The sequence below is a fragment of the Hetaerina americana genome, unplaced genomic scaffold (assembly GCF_022747635.1).
Source record: "Hetaerina americana unplaced genomic scaffold, ioHetAmer1.1.p SCAF_1110, whole genome shotgun sequence".
NCBI lineage: Eukaryota > Metazoa > Arthropoda > Insecta > Odonata > Calopterygidae > Hetaerina > Hetaerina americana.
Window position 1 is genome coordinate 2574 of NW_027286194.1, and position 22180 is coordinate 24753.

Consider the following 22180-nt stretch of genomic DNA (forward strand, 5'->3'; position numbering starts at 1 on the left):
CCGTGACGTGGGTCGAGCGTGGAGGTTTGCGTTAACAGAGCTCCTCACTACACCACAACAGCTCAGAGCCGACTGCCTTTTTCAGCGTCGCTTGCCAACATACCCCCCTCCAATCGCAGCCCGTCAGAGCGGTGCTGGGATTGTGCCCAGCCCAGGAGTCAGTACACTTATTTTCCGGACGAACCCTGTATATATATTACACAGTAATTTACCGGTTAAGGTAGGTTTTTGGATGAACACAACTACCAAATAAACACTTCATTTATCCCAAAAAAACATGACCCAACATCCTCTTCATCTCTGAGTTCAGTTTTCTTTTTCTGTCCTGCTGCTATCCTTCCATCTCACCTCGCATAGACCTAAAATATCGATATTTCCCCTTTCCATCTCTCGCTTAACATTCTCCAATTTCCCTGTCCTCATCATTGTCCTAACATTCCACGTTCCTATTCTAACTGATGTGGTCTTCTTCTCCTGCGTCTTCTGTCCTGCTGCTGCCGGTTTTCCCTTGCAAGGATTTCGTGGGATGACGACCGCGGAAGCCTTACCTCCCCCGCTGCCGGGCACGACACACGGCCAATTGTGCCGAGCCCCGTGGTTCCAAGACTCAAAATCTCTGTATAGTCCATCATGTTAATCTTGGGAATGATAATTGAGGTGGTTTCCCGTTTCCTTCCTCAATGTGTTTTTAACGTGACACCATCACTTAATGGCCACTGGCCCCACTGAGGTCAGACGCCATTGCAGCGCCTCACTGAGGAACAGACGCTGCGTGGACTACCTTTCGTCTAGCTCCTAACCTTCGACCTATCTGGCATGGGTGACCCTACCAGGAGCAATAATTATTACTCCCACCAGCACAGCTCTAGGGGTCATCGGAACGCACAATCCCTTCCGCCACGTCAAGGTTGTATTCCACGGTACGGGGAGAGGTTCTAATATAATGTTTTTTGGAAATGTAACCTTTTCTGGGTTCCCTTAAAAACTTTAATTTATAATAAACTGTAATGTTTTTGTTATAAATTTTTATTTTAGAATTGGTGCTAAAATTGCTTAAAATACTACGTGACTCATGTGTTTATTTTTAACTTGGGAAATATGCGTTTGTAAAAATATTACATAGTTTCATAAGACCATTTTTTTTACATAGATTTTTATCGAAATTTCGCCTAATATTTAGGAAATAAATGTGTTTTTTTTGCAAATAAATGTTATACATAAAAATATACATTATATATATATATATATATATATAATATATTATATATATATATATATATAATATATTATATATATATATATATATATATATATATATAATATATTTTATATATATATATATATATATATATATTCATATATATAGAAACAGATATAAGGAAAAGGGATAGGAACACACATAAAGGACGAACACAATAGAGGTGGGGAAGGCAGAATCGAACGGATCACAAGAGTAAAAATATTTCCTTGACCGGGACTCGAACACCAGATCTTTCCACTTGCCGGGCGGATGTGTTCGTCCATTATGTGTGTTCCTATCCCTTTTCCTAATACCTGTTTCTATATATATGAGTATTTATTCGCCGTTTGGTGGGATTTCGTGTTTGAATGTGTATATATATATATATACAAAGAAAATGTACAGAGATATGTATATACGCGTGTGTGTGTGTGTATATATATATATATATACATATATATATATACACATATATATATATATATAAAACCATAAACACAGTAGTAATTAACCCGAAGGTCGGTTTGATATGGTTGATGGTAGAGTTCACCCAGTACTAAGCCCTATACGGCGTGTGAAATTCACACATCTGGTACTATCTGAAGGTGGAAGATCTGGTACTATCTGAAAATTTACATACTAGTAGCTTGGGTGGAGCCCATATGTATATATATATATATATATATATATATAATATATACCTGTATATATATATAAAACATAACGACAGTAATCAACAGGTCGGTTTATTAGGTGATGGTAGAGATCACCCAGTACTAAGCCCGACGTCATGTGAAATTCACACATTAGCAGGGTATTAAGGGGGGCCAGTTCCTTTCCCTGTGCCGGTTATGGTTTCCCAGGAAGACCTGGTACCCGAAAAATTACTTTAGCTTGGGTGGAGCTGCAGGTGCCCAGAGTGCCTTGCCCTGGAATCGAACCCGGGACCCTCCAGTCAGCAGTCCAACGCTCTACCCACTGGACTACCGCGACCCACATATGTATATAATATTACATACATATATATAAATATACATATATATATATATATATATATATATATATATATATATATACATGTTTTTCCCATTATCCCTCAATATCTAAATGGTTTATCACAATTAGAAATATAAAAACACAGTTTGTATAGAAAAAAAGGGAAGCCTTTATTCACTTCTGTAAACTTTCTACAAATTAAATCCACTTCATCAACAATCATTTAACAAAATACTATCATCTCTTCGAACTCCAAACTCACTCCCAACGAGGAAACCCCACACAAATACCAAAATACACTTCACTAAACATTCATTTCCCATTGTATAAACATCCAAATAAAGTCAACTAATCCTTTCAAATACAAGGAATTAATAACTTTTGTAGATCAGGACTCTTTTTCTGATAATAGAAAAGAAAGTCCCAAATTTGAGCATAGAAAGGAACCTTTTCAAACGCAAGTTATACATTTATGCGTTCGTACAAAAACATTATTCTTCAAAGTCACAAAGGAGAAGACCGCTCCGGCATCCTGGACAATGCCATAGAATTATATACCGTCCAACAGTACCATAAAAAGACTACCACACGACGGTATCTTAAGTACAATGCCGTATTTTTTTCTAATCACAAACATATTTACAAATGATTAACATTCATTTATATAAACAAAATCTTTTAGATTTTATTTTCGTTTCTTTTAATTTCATATAAAAGTCTACAAAACATAACAGTCTTAGATAAATTGTATAAATTCAAATCGGAAAAACAACGTCATTTAACGTTTACAGTACTTTGTTCAACAATTGTTTCAAATATATATATTCCTCGGAACAATTAATGCCATAACGGCACACGATTCACATTTCGCCAAGACCATAGAAACCAAAGGCAAAACCCAGGACAGATGTCACCAATAAACACCAACGATTCTCCATCAAAATGACACCAAAGCGAACTTATTCCCATCTCATAATAATTTCACCCATTCCGTCTCTTAACGTCTCTTGTGCACCAATCGGATTCGCTGACAGAAGATCTCACCTAATTCTTCGACCATAATCGTTTCCTTACGTTATCGTCAACTTAACATTTGGATCCGTCAAATACTTGGACTTCTGAGTCTCAAAGAGTTGAATCAAGGCCTGGACGTAATCATTGTGTACCTTATCCACTTCTTCCTGCGTGGGATGTGGATTCCTTTCGATGTTAATAGGCGTTCCAACTGCAAAACAAGAACGACAAAATTAACATTAGCACATCCATCAATTTAAAACATTCTCAAACATCCAGAGCACCTTCCGAAAGCAACGCAAATGGATTCCCCTTGCCATTCCTATTGGTCGAAGTGGGATCAAACCACTTAGAGTAGGTGTGATAAATGCTAAGCTTTGCCACAAAAACAGTCTCAGTGCTCTCTAAACTGTGGAAGCGGAATTGAAGTAATCCATTGAAAACATTTGCACAAACTCTTAAAATTCTTCAAAGTACTCTTCTTGGGCCTACACATTTTTTCCAGCAAATCTGCCATGACTGGTACATGCCCTGGAAGACGTCTTCAGGGACCTCTCTCGCAAAAGGTCTTCTAGTCGCAGAGCTGATTAGATCTCTTCTATGGATGAAAAACAGGTTCCTTTCAGGGCTGCCTTAATCCGAGGGGACAAAAAGAAGCCTGCTAGGGTGATATCAGGACTATAAAAGGGGGATTGGGCAGTGTTGGCACCTGGTGTTTGGCTAAGAAAATACATCGACTCAAAGCACATTGTGGCAAGGCCTGCTGTCATGATGGAGTTGCCGTGTTGTTGTGATGGAGTTGCTGTGTTGTCGTGATGGAGTTGCCCTGTTATCATGTTGGAATTGCCCTGTTGTCATCATGGAGTTGCCCTGTTGTCATGATGGAGTTGCCCTGTTTTTGTGATGGAGTTACCGTGTTGTCATGATGGAGTTGCCATGTTATCGTGATGGAGTTGCTGTGTTGTCGTGATGGAGTTGAGATGTCTTTTCTTGACCTGATGACCCTTTTTCGGAGTCTTTCCAGCACATCCACATAGTAGGCAGCATTATTAACTGTCTGTTCTTGAGGAACAAACTCCTTATTGGATCACTCCTTTACTGTCGACAAGACAATGAGCATTGTTTTCACTTCCAATTTGCTCATTCTTGCCTTTATTGGACTTTGAGGGACTAGTTGGTGCCCCACTCAGAGAGCTTTGGATGTTTTGTTTCTGGGTTGTATGAAAAAAACCCAGATTTTGTCACCAGTGATGATGTTGTCCAAATAATCAGGTTCATTTTCAATACATTGCTAAAGTTCACTTGAAATTTCTGCTTAGTTGGTGTTTCCTGACACTGTTAGCAGGCAGAGGTTTACAATAACTGACGTCCGGATGCTTCTACAGATTGGAGAGCACTGAGACTAGTTTTAAGGTAAAGCTTAGCCTTCCTCGGACCTACTGCAAGTGGTTTAATACCACCACGATCAATACGAGTGGTGTGGGAAATTGAAATACATTACTTCTGTAATGCACACTGTATGATGACCATATTTTCTCAGTGTTTTGTTCATCCAAATTTTCAAAGCCATGTCTCATGTATGAAAGAAACTACGGCCATATTCAGACTTCTGACTCAACACTGCCTGCGACAGAGTAGTCTTCAGAATTAATGCAAACGACACAAACCAAAGGCCACACTCACATTAAATAGAACACCAAGAGATCAACTAAAACTTAAACAAAAGCTTTACATTACGAGGAGAAATTTAATGAAATATACCACAACCAGACTCACCCACAGTATATATCGGTTTCCGGAACGGAAGGATGCCGAATGAGTACTGAAATATACCACGGCCCAAGAAAAGTACCGGAGCAAGACCGATTATCTTCCTCAACTTCTCCTGGATCATTCGGAGGAAACTCCCCTCTGGATTGGATATCTGATCGTAGACATCCGTCTCTCCGAAGGAAAACACTGGAACAATGGAGGCCCTGAGGAAGAAAGAGACAGCATGGGGTTATTCCATGGATTAGAAGAAGAACCCTTGTTAAATCTACAGAAAACATGAGTAGCACTATATTTTAGAATGAAATTGAAGCTTTCTCTTCAGGTTTTACCTCCTCCTGATGTTATATTCTTCAGAATTCTTCTTCTTCATACCAAAACAGAGGAAAGTCTAATGAATGTGGGTCTGTCAGTTTAGTAATAAGAAGAAGACCTTCTCTTTCAGGATTTGGCACCGCCATGATACCCCAACCTCCCATATAACAGTCCCTCCCGGCACCACTATTGGCTAGTCCTATTATTCCCCATAATCATCACCAGTATTTCAATCCTAGGATTGGTTAACTCCAGCCCTCCAATATACTCTCTATTTAGTGCTAATTCCCTCAATCCCTGATAGGTTCCCTGTTCTACATCCTTCTTAATTTGCCCTATTTGTCCCTTGGCCTTCCTCGTGGGATCTTTCCTTTAATTATAATCCTTAATCCATCCATTTGTATGCTTCCAAGTGTGTCCAATCCGTCATCTGTTTCTTCTCCATAGCCATAGAGAGTGTTCTATCCATAATAGTAGTCCTATCGTCTTATCTGCTCTTCTATATACTTCCTCCTTCCTTCCTCACTTTGTCTCTGTCAATTTAATCTCTTCAGCATTCTCCTCCTAATCAGCGCCATCTCCCAAAGGCTTCTATTCTATTCAATTCTTCATCTGGTCCACTTTTCCATAGTATTCCATGTCTTCTTCGATCCGTATAGTGCCATGATCCACACGAAAGTCTTGACGAACTGCTTCCTTATTTGCAATCGTATGTTCTTCATACAACAATAGCAATTGCCTCTTCTCCTTCCCAATTATGCCTTCTTATCTCTGGGCTATTCTTCGCTTGATGTCAGTCAAAATCCTCCCATCCCATGTCACCATACTTCTGCCGACCAACAAGTACAGAGATGAACGGAAGGACAGCACTCCACTTGCTCTAGTTTCATCTATTCTCAATTGCGATATCTGTCTGCATTCGGCTTCTCTCTTCCACTCACACTCAAAGGATTTTAGTTTTATTCTCGTTGATGTTCATATTATTCAGAGTTGAATTGTAAGTGAAAAAGTTCTTCCAGCATAATGTAGAACACAAAAACATTTATATCTGTAAAGAAGGCTAATCTGCAACCTGTATATATCTCAGACTGCTATCAGGTGCGAGTGGGGAACAGGGAGTCCGGTTGGGCAGTGTTAGGAAGAGGTGTAAGGCAGGGTTGCCCATTATCACCGTTGCTGTTCAACCTGTATGCAGAGGAAATGATTAAAGAGGCATTATGGGAAGAACTGGAGGTAGGAATGAAAGTGGGCGGGAAATTCATTTAAAATCAGTTAGGTTCGCTGACGACCAAGCTTTAGTTTGTCAGTCAGCCAAGGGGCTGCAAGCATTGCTTAGTGAATTGGAAATTCAGTGCGACAGGTATGGGATGAGAATCAATATTAATAAAACAAAGGTCATGTGATTTTCTAGAAAGAAAAAGGCCAAGCTAAATATTAAAATAGGAGGGCAAAAACTAGAGCAGGTAGAACAGTTTATGTATCTCGGAAGTGTTTTGGACCAACACGGTATCAAAGTAGTAAGGACGTAAGGAGAAGAATTGCGCTATTAGGCAAAGAGGCTTTCACACAAGGAGGAGGGAGAGTATGACAGGGACGTTGAGTAAGGATACTAAGAAGAGATTCATTAGAAAACTTTGATATGGAGCGTAGCTATGTATGGTGCGGAAACGTGGTCATTGAAGCAGGAGGATAGACGTAGACCGGAGGCTTTTGAAATGTGGGTATGGAGAAAAATGGAGATGTTGAAATGGACCGAAAGAAGGAAAACAAATGAGGAAGTACTTGGTATGGTGGGCGAAGAGAGGGGTTTGTTGGGAGATATTACAAAGGAGGCAGATGAAAAGTGGATGAAGGGGGTATTGACCGGCAGTAGCGGGATGTTGAAGAAGACTGAGATAGAGGGGAGAATGTTAGGCAAACAAGGAAAGGGAAGAACAGGATAGGGTTGTCTTGGATAGGGGATGAAGGGAGGAAGGAAGTACTCAGAGATAAAGAGGGACCTGATGTAGAGTAGGATGCTGGATTTTGTGTTTTGCCAGGAGTCACAAAATGTTTTATTTATTAGCTGTGTCCTTCCAAAAACCTACCTTAACTGGTGGATTACCTTATAATAATAAATCTGTAAGATTATTACTTATGAGAAGAAGTGTACAGATAATAAAGAATATTGTTAAAGAGATAGAGACATTATTGTGTGAGTCTAGCTATCTATAAGAAAGAAATATATGTTTTTTATTGAAACTCTTCCCGATATCTCTCCTACAAATCATGCATGAACCAACGCAGAATAATTCCCACGAGACTTACGATCTTCAACATCTGCACATTGCGGAGGTATTCTTGAGGAATATATTTGAACTATGAGGCACTGGGCAAAACTGATAGTATACACAATTAAAACTAACAGTTCCCTGATTCGAAGAACTGAATATCCGTGGTCTGGGCAATAAACACACGAACTGAGGCCATAAAAAACTTTGTTTTGCTTAAAAATTGAGTCTATATTGCAATGATTTTGTTGCTTATACCTTGTTCAAAGTACTCTCTCTGTCAATTCGTAGAAATGGCTATCTATGCCTCCTTCTTATTATTATTATTATTACATATTCCATCGTCTTCTTCTTCTTATATTCATTTCCACTGTTTAATAATAAAGCACCCTCCCCTTTGGAAGTCCTCCTCCTATTATTTAAAGGCAGTTCAGTTCTTATTAAGGTTCTTCTTATTTAATTGTCAATAGTAGTAGTCTTCTATACCGTCGTTTCTTCTTTGCTTTTTTATTATTTATCTATTGTCTGTTTATTTATTATCTCGTGTGCCCCCATTAAGTGATATGACACGTACAATGTCCCCACCAATCATTATCATCACATTTCATTGCATTTTATTAATCTGGAATATATATTGGAAAAAGTTGCAAAAAGGGGCAGAGATCTATTTTAAGAATAAAAATAATAATAAGGAGGATTGTGATGATCATTGGATCAATGCGGTGATTTGAATTAATTAATTGCCAGAAACAACGGCGAACATATATCAATGTGCTCTCTGGTATAATGTGCTCTGAATGGTGTGCATTGTGTCATGGTGTCATTCATTGGTGTGTGTGTGTGTGTGTCATCAAGGATCCATCCATGTCGATCCATCCAATCATATTGTGTCATTCAATGGTAATAAAATAGTATTAGTGGTGGGCACTGTTGATAATTTACTCTTAATTCAGTTCACTCTTCATCAGCTGACATTATCATTCGGATCACAGTTATTATTATAATGACGATTAGATAAGAAGAAGGACAAGGGACCATTGCACTGTCACGATCAATGTTGTATCAACGTCAAACACAGAAGGTGATGGGAATAGGAAGGTCTTTATAAAGGCCTTCGCATCTTAATCCGTCTTGGCGTCTTGTCTAGGCCATCTTCAATAAAATGCCTAAATCCACTTTGAAAACTAGGATGTTTTCTTCATCAGATAGCATTATCACCCTCTAAACAGCTGTCAGTATTATTCTCAGTAATTTCTTATGATAATTTCGACCTCCATACATCACCATAAAAACCTGATACGCTGATTCGTTTCTCCGTGATCTGGTCAATATCCATTTTACGGACAACAAACAGTATTACAAACGAGAAAGGACAACAGAAGCAAAAACATAACTGGCTAGCACCACGCAATGCATGACTCAATACTAGACTAAAAACAATGAACATTTCACCACAAATCCATCATTGTTTAAACAATCAGATGACCATATACAAAATTATGAATTTAACACATTAAACTAAGCAGTTACAAGAGAAAAAACCCGGATCGCTCACCGTCGAACATGATTCTTTCATATTTTAAGGGTTTTCGGTGTCAACCAAAGGTTCTATACATACCCTGACTGCATGGCTATCCTGATAAACCCTTTTCTCTTCTTCAACACCAGCTGATATGTCCCCGGGTGACAAAAGAATGATTCCGAGGCACCTCCGACGATAACAGCCGCAACGTGACCACCCTCTGGATTCGTAAGGACATACTTCAAGCTTTCTTTCGAAGCCGCAACGGAACCTTAAGTAAAACCGAATCAAAACCATATCATCAACACATTCAGACCTAAACTGACGACTCCGTATGATTACAATGAGGCATATTAACATATTTTCGCAACACAACCCATTAGAGGTACAGGGTTCGTCCAGAAAATAAGTGTACTGAGCTCAGGAAAAAAAATTCATTACACTTTTACATATCTTAAGCTAATATTCCTCAAAATAGGACCCTTGTGGGTCGATACACTTGTTCCAGCGACGTTCCCATTCCTGGAACGCTCCCGCGAAGGCATCATCGGGAACCTCTCGAAGACAAGTCGTCGACCTCTTCTCTGCCCTCCACGAACATCTTGTGCCACCGAAAGATCATGTTTCTGGACATGGCTGACTCCCCGTAAGCCTGGTTTATCATACCGACAGTTTTGGTAAACGATTTCCCAAGCTTTACCGCAAATTTGATGGAATAACGCTGCTCCAAAAACTTCGGCATCGCGTTCTGTGACGTGGGTCGAGCGTGGAGGTTCGCGCTAACAGAGCTCCTCACTACACCACAGCTCAGAGCCGACTGCCTTTTTCAGCGTCGCTTGCCAACATACCCCCCTCCAATCGCAGCCTGTCAGAGCGGTGCTTGGCGCGCCTGGAGTGGCGTGCCCAGCCCAGGAGTCAGTACACTTATTTTCCGGACGAACCCTGTAAGCTGATTTAACAGCTTGCAATTTATGTGAAATACTCGAACGACAGAGAATAGGACCGTTGTATTTAGAAAATAAACGTTTGACACAAGAGGTAATGCCAGAAGTACCCGAACCAACAAAGAAAACACAAAAATATTGGCAAAAAAGCACTTATTTTTCAAAATAATCTCCTTTCAGCCCTAAATACACTTTTCCCGGCGATGTTCAATAATTTTAATACCCTTTTTTATATAATAAGAACTGTCTTTCTCCATAAAATAGCCATTAACTGCATTCGAAATCAATTCTTCACCGTTTGGAAAATCTTCGACCACCCGAGCCAATATTTCAAAGTTTGCAAATGCAGAAAATACTCCGAGGGGGCTCTAAATCTGGCGAAATTAGGTGCAAGAGATTGCAATTAAAACTTTAATTCACGAATTTCGACCATTGCAATAACGTATTTGTGAGCTGTTGCATTTTCTTGATGAAACAACACCTCCTTCTTAGCCAAAATTCGGCCGCCTTTGCTTGATTTCTTCGCTCAAAACATTGCAATAACTTCGCATAATACTTGCCGTTGATAGTTTTACCTTTTTCAAAGATAGTCAATGAAAATTATCCCATGCAAATCCCAAAAAAACCGTCCCTATGACCTTGCCTGCAGATGAAACTGTCTCCGCCTTCTTTGGAGCCAGTTCTCCCTTTTAAATCCATTGTTTTGATTGTTCTTTCGTCTCGGGCGTGAAGTAATGAACCCATGTTTCATCCATGGTTATCAAACGGTGCAAAAATTCCACTCTGTTGCTGTGAAACTTTGCCTGACACTTGATTGTAACGAAAGATCTCAGGTTTTCCCGCCGTACGGTATTCAAGAAGTTCTCTTGAGTTTCCCAGCGTGGGTTCAGGATTGCTAAGTGAAAGAAGCCTTTGAAATCCGACTGGACACCAGTACTTTCAACAGTTGACAACGGCTTCCAAATCAGTAATACTTGGAAGCCAGTGCTAAAGAAAATAGGTACGACGCCGGTATTTAAAAAGCTGCTTACAAGGATGCAAAAAGTGATTGATCGTCAAGGCGACTGTGTAGAAAAATAGCTAAATGCTCAACCTATCCATACGATGTTTGCAAAGATGAGAGAATAAATTTGATTTTTCATGAAAACAAAATGGGGGACCTTACTTTTTGAATCGCCTTCGTGCTTACAAATCTTGTATATCCATTTGTAAGCCATGTTTATTGGTTTAGTTGTGTTATAAACTGATTAATTTTGATAAATCCTGGTTTAATGGATAATTTTCTTGATAAACAGATTCAATTTCGCACGTGCGGAATTGAAAAAGGGTAGAACATGGTGTAAAAACTATTAAAAGATTAATAGTCACTGATTTGTCGCAATTTTCGAACAGTAATTTCAATTTGGAATGACATCTGAAGGTAAGTAACCCCAAAGTTTGACGAAAATTGAAGATTTTAACATATAAATTGTAACTTTTTCCTTTTCAAGGTGATCTAATGGGAAATATTACCGAGCACGTGTGTACATCATACTGAAGCAGTATTTATCTCCATTGCATATCAGTGTTTATCTTGAGAAGTGTTCGTCAAATTTGTTCAAGAAGATTAAGGAAAAACATCGCAAATTCAGAGCAAAGATTGTTTGCAAGTGGTCTACGCAATGTATCGGAATAACTCTTGTAATTTATGCCATTCCTCAACTACGTACAATAGACATATTGGACGGGAAATCGGCAAAAGTAACCATTAACCCTCTTAATGCGGCTGGCTGATATATATCGGCTTTTGTATCCCTGGCGAAAAGTATGGCGGGCCGATATATCGGCTCTTGCGTAGGCTATTGTTTAAATTGCTGTAACTTATGGTTTTTTCTTTAATAATTTATGGTTTTTGTGCTATCGATAGGGTGAATTCCATACAATTATAAAACATATTTTTTGATTTTTCATTAGCAATTTCAAATGCTTTTCAAAAAGTATAATTCTTATTATAATTTTAGGTTCAGTTTTGTACATGTCGGGAAGCTCAGCCTAATTGTCTGCTCGTTTTTTTAGTCTGAGTGGTCTTTCCACTATGAAAAGCCACTGAAAGGTTACTAATCTGTGTTCATCTGTAATCTCTTGAATGTGTTATGGTTTGGTGGTGTTGATATATAACTGCTTATTCAGACTTTGTTGATGCGATGGAAATGAGAGCACTGCTTTGTAATAATTTTGGTTTCTCTTGCCGTCCATCCTATCTAATCAATTGCGCCCTGTGTAATGGATTACATTGTCAGCAGTTCTCTATGAGTTAGAACTTGGTTTTGTTCTGCCTTTAGATTGTAAGCACATTGCCGCAGTCTCAAGGAAAGGGGAAAAGTCCCAATTTGACTAAGGTGAGATCAGCCTTTTCAACAAAATCGAACTATGCAGAGGCTGACAAAAAATTTACAATTCACTGGTTTTTCTTTTTATTTATTTATAATTTTTTCAACATTTCTTTCTTATATTTAAATATGGTAGTTTCATTGAAAAATGTTTTTAAAAAATATATTAGTATTCTGTCTAAAAAATCTAAATATTATTGCTAACAAAAAAATATTCTTCAAATTTATAATACTGTAATAATTACATTTATTTTTCAGATGATGTAAATGTATAACATCATTATTAACTACAATATTATATTTCAAAATAAAAAAACTGCATATGGATATCTAAACAAATAACTTCATAATGTTTCTTTTCCTAAGGTGATACATTTTCTTAAAATACCCTTTGCACTTCTCACTAAGTACCCCTGGAATCCCCACCGCACTAAGAGGGTTAAGATGCTTTGAAATTCAGAACAGAAGTTTGCTTTAGCAATTAGTCTTTGACGAATCTCTGATAGATGATTTATATTTCATAAAAGATAAGATTTGCGCCACAAAATTAGGTCAAAATTGTTTGAAACCGAGTCAAACGACGGTTTTGAAATGGGTTTACCGCCATAAATACCTTGCAAAAGTTAGCTTACCTCTAGTATTAACTTCCGTCCTCCTTATTTCTGAATCTAATGGCAAAGTATTTGCAATATGTTCTATCAACAGCTTGTTTTTAATTTCGTACGTCATTTCCCTTGCGTGGTCATCACGGAGACGGCGTTGTATATTTTTTATGTTACTTTTTATGTTATTATTTATATATTTTGTATGTTTACATGGTTCTTGCGCAATTGAAATTGGCATAACTAGCTTGGTGTTGTCGCTCGGAAAGTTTTCAGGTAATTCACTTCTTATTCTGCACTACTTCATTAAACTTTAATTTATATTTCCTTTCCAAAGTTAATTTCTATGTGATGGGCTAGAGTTTCCCCTTAAAATGTACACACGTGTCTATCCTATCCAGAGTACGTGGGTAAATGTTTTCAATTATAGGTATGTGTCAGTCATTAGACGGTCTGTGCAATAAATGCGCAAACTGTTGATATCTTATATTCTTCACTACTTCATTGGTAAATTTGAAGATTCTTCATGAATAAAAAGAAATTAATATTGGAATAACCCTCGTATATGATTTTGAAGCTTTAAAAATCGCACTAAAATTCATGTTTTGCCCAATCTTATTGATTGTTTACGTTTGCGTTCAACAGGCATGTGTGCATTAGTTTTCATTCAACCCTCGTACTAGATCAAAACAGTATTTCAATCGTCCACACTTCACTCACCCGAACAGAGGAGGAAATCGCGGTATCCCGGTATGATATAGTGTCCTTGTAGAGTCAGCAGATGCGGTATTAGACCAGGGAACACTTCACTGAACTTCGTGCCCTCCGTCGCAAAATTCCCAAAGGCCCCAGAGCAGAGAATGCCGTGCGGGTGGCACGCAAAGAGGTAGTTCTTCGCCGGGTCGAGATTCGCCAGCTTTATCAACTTTATTGGGAAGTAATCGCAGTAATATTTCCACAGTTTCCATTTCCTGACCCACTGAACCCTATTCGGAGTATAAAATATCAATAATAACATTAATTAAAACATACAATAAGACTTACAAGCTGTTTTAAAGCGATTACATTATTATTACAGATAATAAAGCAATCACGGTAGGTTTTGGAATGACAAAATATACCAAAGAATTCTCTTGTACCTTCAAACAAAACAAAACCCAACATCCTACTCCACAACTCTGTTCACTACATAGACACATATATATACAAATATATATATATATATATTTGTGTATATATATATATATATATATATAATCTCCAAGCCTCCAATCTACGTCTATCAGTTCAGTGACCACATTTCTCCGCCATACATAGCTATGCTCCATATCAAAGTTTTCAAGTCTATTCTTAACATCCTTACTCAAAGTCCCTCTCATCTTAACTCCCTCCTCCTTGTGTGAAAGCCTCTTTGCCTAGCTCAATTCCTCTCCTTACGTCCCTACTACTTTGACAGTGTTGGTCCAAAACACTTCTGAGATTAGTATAAACTGTTTTACCTGCTCTAGTTTAATTGCCCTCCTATTTTAAAGTTTAGCTTAGCGTTTTTCTTTCTAGAAAATCGCATAACCTTTGTTTTCTTAATATATTGATTCTCATCCCATACCTGTCACACTGAATTTCCAATTCACTCAGCAATGCTTGCAGCCCCTTGGCTGACTGACATTAACTAAAGCTTGGTCATCCAATCAAACCTAACTGATTTTACGAATTCCCCGCCCGCTTTCATTCCCACCTCCAGTTCTTCCCATAATGCCCCTCTTTCATCATTTCCTCCGCATACAGGTTGAACAGCAATGGTGATAATGGGCAACCCATGCCTTACACCTCTTCCTAACACTGCCCATCCGGACTCCCCGTTTCCCACTCGCACCTGAGCAGTATGACACATGTATAGGGTGCAGATTAGCCTCCTTTCCCTATTACAATCTATTCCTATTTTCTGCAACATACTAATTATTTTTTTCCCAATTCACTCTATCAAATGCTTTTTTGAAATCTACAAAACAGGCAAATAGATGCCGTCAGGCTTAGTACTGGGTGAACTCTACCATCACCTACCAAACCGACCTTTGGGTTGATTACTGTGTTTATGGTTTTATATATAAATATATATATATATATATATATATATATATATACATTTATATTATATATATATTTATATGTGTGTGTGTGTATATATATATATATATATATATATATATATATATATAAAATTATACATACATACACACACACATATATATATATACACATATATATAAATATATATATATATATACATTTACATATATATTCATTGACATAAACATGTAGATATAAGGAAAAAGGACAGCAGGAACACATATATATGAAGGACAAACAACACAGGGGGGAGTACGTGGGGAAGGCGGAATCAAGAACAGATCACAAGCGCATAAAACATTTCCTTCACCAGGACTCGAACACCGGACCTTTCAAATTGTCATTGGGCCTGATGTTCTAACTGTTTGAGCTATCAAGGGAACATAATGCACCCTGAAATCTGCGGCTCTTACATATTAACGAAATGCCCCGATTCTTTGGCCAAAAGATGGCGTTATGGAGCTGTTTCACCCACCAAAGGAGTAGTAGTATTATTATTTAGGGGAGGCGACCAACAGCTGAGGTCATTTGCACCATAGGGGATGGACAGGAAAGGATGAAGGGTGGAGAGAAACCCGGCGTCAGCATTAGCCTACTACTCTTTACGAAAGGCGCCAAGGGGTCAAACAGTTTTACGTCCCATCTGACGGACGGCGTACTCACTCAAAGTGCCCTCCACAAAGGACCTCAAGTAGGGATATCGAGATACCTCTGAAAAATATTCAACACCGCCGCCGGGATTTGAACTCGGGCCCTCTACACATTCAAATACGAAATCCTACCAAACAGCAAACAAATACTCATTTATATAGAAACAGACATAAGGAAATGGGATAGGAACACATAAAACCATCTCAGGGGACGAATTGCAAACATACAAGGGGGTGGGAGGGGATATGTAGGTGGCTATTGGCTGGATTCAGTGGCCTTGATTCATCCCAGGAGGTTTAAATTGCTGCAGCACCCAGATATGCACCATTTCTACAGGATTTGGCAGTTAAACCCGAACGAATGAAACCTTTTTTTAAAAGCAAGCGTATTTAAAAAAATAAGAATGAAAACGAAAATCCTTTATACATACGCACAAGTAGTAGTGATATCTGTCAAGAGAGTAACATGACTCAATGCAATTAACCCCTTTCAGCCGTCTAATAACTTGATTCAAAATTTGCAATTTCGCAAAAATTTGCAAAAAATCATTTGAAATCAGTGGCTGAACGTTTCCTTAGTTTAGCAAAACCTTCCCCAGACATCTCCAAAGCATTTATTTATCCACAATTTTGTAAACAGTTGATCTAGGGTAGCAGAAGAATTGAACTATTTCAAAATATAATGCCCAGCAGGAACACTTTCGATAAAAGCGGCCATTACAATTGTACTCCGCACTTGTAGATATACATCTCAGCCATTTTGAGGTTATGACTGTTTACTAGATGCCTTTAGCTTCCATGCACGCCAATTGCGACCTTCAGTGGAACTACGATACGGCGGGAAATTCAAATTGAAATTTGCCCGGAGATAACCACCGCACCCTGTATGATACTAGCCGATCTGGAAAGAGTTTCAATCACCGTAACAGAAAAGCAGTTATCGTTAAATCGATCGAGGGAAGCAGTGTGAGTAGGGATGGGGAGATTTGGGGGAAACGAATGGACCGATGTGTGTTGGAACGTTGATTTAAAAAAATAAGGATCCAATGAGAGCAGAATTAAGTTTTTGACAACCAGAATTTCCAAGGAAAATTATAATATACATATCACTTTCACGAAAAACTTCTAATCTAATTTTTTACGTCTGTCCAAAGCAGATAGAACAGTAGGTGAAAAGTTTTATACCGTCAAATTAATCACTATTATTCCATACACGAATCATATAAATTTCCCCACCGTTAACAAGGCAAATGCGAGCATAAAAATGAAGTATTTTGACACTCAGTGTATATAAGGGAATATTCACGAAGGCGAAACCAAAAAAAAACACAATATATACATGCGGCGTGACAAAATGAATAAAATATACAACGCACCATTAATATAAATGACATATTCCACCTTCTCTGCAGTCTGGGAATACTTTTATGAAATATATACACACACGACCGTCAAAACGATTGACAACATCTAATAACCACAGATTACCTTCACCATAGTGCTTCCTTCTAGTAATAATATTGTTCATTAAGATATTTGGATCAGTTTAATCAGCAGTAGTACCTCTGATTTAATGTAATTTCACTAATTACGAGAGTAATACGAATGAGCATGCAAGACAACGAGGCATCAACAAAATCAAAAACTATGGTAACGAGAAACAAATGAAATGTGATTTACGACACTGTCAATAAAATATTTCTACGTAAACCTATTATACATACCTCCTTCCTCCTCGTTCGCAAATATCCTTGTCGTACCAGAGCCAAAGGATGTATAAAATCGAAAGGTAATAATATCTCGTGTAAAAAAATACAAACAGCAACGTGAGGAAGGCTAACAAACCCATGAAGAAAAATGTGGTTATCCAAAATAATGCGGCAAACGTCTGCATTCTCCTCTCCCAAGGGACGTTAAGAGGTGCGAATTCTATTAAAGCCATTTTAACCTGAAAGAAAAGTAAATTTTTGTGAGTGCCTAAGCACTGCTTTGCTTAGAATCAATATAATAGCGAACTGTGTCGAGAACTTCATTTTATGAACGAGAACTTTTTAGAAGTCGTGTGTACACATTGAAAAATATTACTCCTTGGCATTCAATGCAAATTCTAACCAACGAGACAATAAATAGCATTCTTTAACACTATTACCAACGATAGTTAACACAATTCCAACTTGAAACATCCATAATATTCACGAGTAACGGCATCAAGGTATGATCTCATGACGAGATTTATAAATCCGAATTCAACACAGGTTTACCACAAAACTATGACACAAACAGACCATTTTCAGAGTTCATAAATAACTTTGGGTAATGTTGCAAAGCCATAAGGTAACCGTTTGACCTTTTAAATACTACGTTTTTACCTTTGATTTCAAGTCCGCTAATAATAAATCCTTGGAACTATTCGCGTGCTATATTTGGAAACAGAATTATGATTTAGTTACATCACCGAAGTTTTCTTTCAAGAAATTTGTCAGTCTGGATTGTGGTCTTCTGCTGCAAATTAGTTTCCACATTAAAAGAGAAGTACAACCTGTCCGGATAGATTGATATGATAACAGAACTAACATGCATGGCCAAACCGCGAGTCGTTGAGTTCCTTCTTTGATTGTTTTCGCAATAAATACATAAAAGTTTATGTGAGGGCTTAAAAATAAATCAAAAACCCTTTAATCAAATATATTAATTATATCAATACAAAAATCAGCATATTAACCACTTCGGTACCCAATTTCAGCACTTGGTTGACTTTTTTTCGATCGTAAATACGTGAATTATCAAAACATACATGGCTGCCTTTCATTCGTATATTTCTTAATTCTCAGGTGAATTAATTCCGCTCACTTTTCACGAATTAAACCAATTATTCTCTCCAAAAATCTGTTGTTTAAAGTGTCATGAGCTGAATCATTGGGGATAACTGTAATTACTTAGCCGTCGCACCTAATTTAAAGTTAGTTTTTAATGATTATAATTGAAATGAATCTACTGACATGGATCAAATCATAGTTTAACGATGCGCTGAGAGTTTAAGCTATTCATTCAGCATGCGATTAATTCCTATGGGCTCCATTTCAAGTGACAACAAACACAGTCGAAGATCTTAAAGTCTGAGACGTAGGTTTCATTTTAATCTATTCATGTAAAGTAACTAATAAATTGTTCAACTTGTACGACTCACCTGCTTATCTTTCACCGTTCAGCAGTCGTCTAAGAGGTACATCACACGACAACAGCAATCTTTTGATAACTTCCAGCTTATCTCATAGTACAAGGGTGAAATGAAAAAAAACTGGCCACGGGTGTGGGTAACCGGTTTAGATTTGAGTTGAAATTGAAATGCAACTTAAGCAGGTATCTTGGGTAAGCAACCTGCCTTGTACGTTGAGGTTAAAGCTATGGAGTTGCAATCTCCTGCTCAACCCCGGGTCCGTATGGCATAGTTTTCGTAATTACAACTTTCAAAGACGTCTGCAAGCAACCAACAAGGTTAACCGACCGCGTTTTGCATGTAATTTGCCTGCTCATCACGGGCAATGGGACGATTTATTGGAATACGACCTGTCAGAAACGTATCTTATCAAGTTATACATAAAAGTAAAACAAGACAGACTTACTCGTACGCAGAACATAAAATGTATCTCATTTCACATTTGTTATTCTGTCAAATCTTTCTGACCCGTCGCCGTTGCTACGGCAACAAAATAAACACGTTGCTAAGTGAATGTTATTTCGAGAGATAAGTCGTTAATGAGAGAAGTGCAATAATATTTCTTAGTAAAAACGCATCTTCACGAAGCCGTATGCATATAAAATAAACAACACATTTGCCATCACGAAACTTACAATACTTTCGCAAACATCGTCATGAACTACCACCTCAACCGGTAAGTAAGTGTTTCAAAATGCCACAAATTTAATACATGGCTAACTTTTGAATTGCTTCTGGTTGCATATTTTAATCTTTTCTGCGATGAAGAACTAACTGCATCCAATGAAACTATGCAAGCTGGATCGTTCTAATGTCATATTTCTACGAATCAATTGACATACATACCTAGAGGTACGTTTTATTCAGATTTCTTCATGGTATTGCGTGAAAGTCGTATGCGTATCGTTTGTGAAAATGATTTGATATTGCGCCAGAAACTGGGATTGGAAATTGATCTGTCCTTAGGCAAACTAGGTATAATCAAATCTAACCCAGTTCGCCCGTGGAATTTGTTAGAAAGCTTTCAGTCTATCGGATCGTATTAGGGTTAATAATATATGTGAGAATTAGAAGTGCGGTTAGCAGAGATAGTTGGATAGCGAGCGGTTCATGGAAAGTGCCGACAAAGTATGTCCTTACTTTGTTCTATCTGGGATTTGAATAATCGAAAAATTAAAAAAATACTAATTTCGTATTGACTTTTTAATATGGTAAATATTTTCGGTGATACAAGCAAGGCTCGAAACCAAAAATATGCACAAAAGAGTAAAAGTGCGTTTGATGTACCGCGAGAATTATGTTTGCAATTTCCACGAGTTTTTTTGCATTTCATATAAATATGCAATTTTTATTGTAATTGTTAGATTTCGTGAGATTTTATCGTGTTCTTCTGATGTCTACTATGAAGTGGAAACCCAGAATTAACATCACCATTTATTATATATATATATATATATATATATATATATATATATATATATATATATATATATATATATATATATATATATATATACACATACACACATACATATACACACACAAACGAAGTATCAAATGAATATGCGAACTGATGCAATCTGGCGGCCTCGACGCGGACGATAGCCCCGCCCACAATAGCGGCGCTAGTTGCCTCAGACCCAATGAGGAGCCATCTTTGTGTGTTTTGGCGGATCGTCGAGCTGTGCGTATGATATGACAGTTATGTTAAAGTTTCTGTGGTCCTTTCTTGTTTTAACTGTTTATCGTCTGAAAATGGAAATTGACGAAATCACGGAGCGTCGCATCATCATATCAAGTTATTTGGTGAAGTTCGGTTGTAAAAGTTATCATAGGAAATTACTGAGAAATGTACTGACAACTGTTTATACCGTGATACTAATCTGAATAAGGAAAAAAAATCCTAGTTTTCAAAGTGGATTAAGCGTTTTATTGAAGATGGCCGAGACAAGACGCCAAGACGGATGATGTCAATAGGCCTTTATAAAGACCTTCCTATGCCCATCACCTGTTTGACGTTGATACAACATTGATCGTGCGTGCAATGGTCCCTTGTTCTTCTTATCTATTCGTCATTATAATAATGACTGTGATCCGAATGAGTTAGTGAGTGAGTTAGCAAGAAGTTTGTATGTCCTTCATGTTAACATTCAGTGTCTGCGGAACAAACAACTAGACATGGAAGTGCTTATCTCTCAACACCAGCCTGATGTAATTTGCATTAATGAGCATTGGTTCACGGCTAATGAACTTGCTTCTTTCCAGTTATCTGGCTATGTTGTGGCCGACGCTTTCTGCCGGTCCACACTCAAAAATGGTGGAGTCCTAATTCTTGTTTCTGTGAACTTAACCTTTAGCTCTGTAACCTTTCCATATAATTGTCTCAATGTTGAACAGGTTTTCGAATCCAGTGTGACTATTGTCCACTTCTGTGATATCAGTTTTTTTATCTTAACTATATATCGCTCTCCCTGTGGTAATTTCAATGTGTTTATTGATAAATTTTCCAGCATGCTGAACAATGTTTATAACTCAGTTGATAAACCCCTCCTGGTTGTCACTGGTGACTTTAATTGTGACCTCCTTCGTGGCACCAAAGAAAAATCTGAACTATTAGATGTTCTTTCCCTGTATAACTTAAATGTAACTACTGACAAACCCACCAGGGTCAGCTCTACTTCTGCATCGGCCATTGATAATATTTTTACAAATATTGATTATCGACTCGTGAAAACCGAGGTTATAATATCCCATATCTCTGACCACTATCCATTACTCTCCACATTCTGCATTAATGCCTCTGACAAGGTTACAACAAGCTACAGGAGAAAGTTCTCTGATGAGAATGTAAATGCTTTCTGCAATTTGCTTATGTGTCATGATTGGACCAATGTTTACTCCATGAGCTCCTTTGAAGATGGTTTTAATTGTTTTTACTCAACATATTTATCCTATTTTGATTTTTGTTTTCCTGTATTACCCGTTAAAATTAAAAATTCGTCTTTGTCTAAGGGCAGAAAGTCATGGGTCACTGATGAAATCCAGTATGCATCCAGAGTCATGAAAAACATGGCTCTCCATTACAAAAACAGATCGATGCCTATAGAACCTCTCGAATATAAGGCAATGAGAAAGAATTACAAA

At 37.8% G+C, this 22180-nt stretch overlaps 1 protein-coding gene across 2 annotated transcripts; it reads right to left on the reverse strand.

Annotated features, from left to right (window-relative positions):
* Positions 1-2387: 2387 nt before the first annotated feature.
* LOC139701286 (2-acylglycerol O-acyltransferase 2-A-like) lies at positions 2388-19124 on the reverse strand. 2 transcript variants are annotated; one of them, XM_071599764.1, is made up of 6 exons: positions 19007-19124; positions 17544-17767; positions 13763-14028; positions 9224-9398; positions 5027-5226; positions 2388-3461 (listed from the first exon to the last, which is right to left on the reverse strand). In XM_071599764.1, exons 2-6 carry the CDS (start codon positions 17759-17761, stop codon positions 3307-3309), a joined length of 1014 nt encoding a protein of 337 aa, XP_071455865.1. In that variant the 5' UTR covers positions 17762-17767; positions 19007-19124; the 3' UTR covers positions 2388-3306. The 2 variants fall into 2 exon arrangements, with proteins under 2 accessions (XP_071455865.1, XP_071455864.1); XM_071599763.1 differs by lacking the exon at positions 19007-19124 and adding an exon at positions 18189-18399.
* Positions 19125-22180: the final 3056 nt, after the last annotated feature.

Excerpts from the sequence above, each read along its gene's own strand:
- LOC139701286 (XM_071599764.1), bottom strand. The coding sequence starts at position 17,761 with ATGGCTTTAATAGAATTCGCACCTCTTAACGTCCCTTGGGAGAGGAGA. Across the intron at positions 9,399-13,762 it reads CGATTTCCTCCTCTGTTCGG|GTTCCGTTGCGGCTTCGAAA; the intron begins GTGAGTGAAGTG and ends GTTTTACTTAAG. Across the intron at positions 3,462-5,026 it reads GAAACCGATATATACTGTGG|TTGGAACGCCTATTAACATC; the intron begins GTGAGTCTGGTT and ends CTTGTTTTGCAG.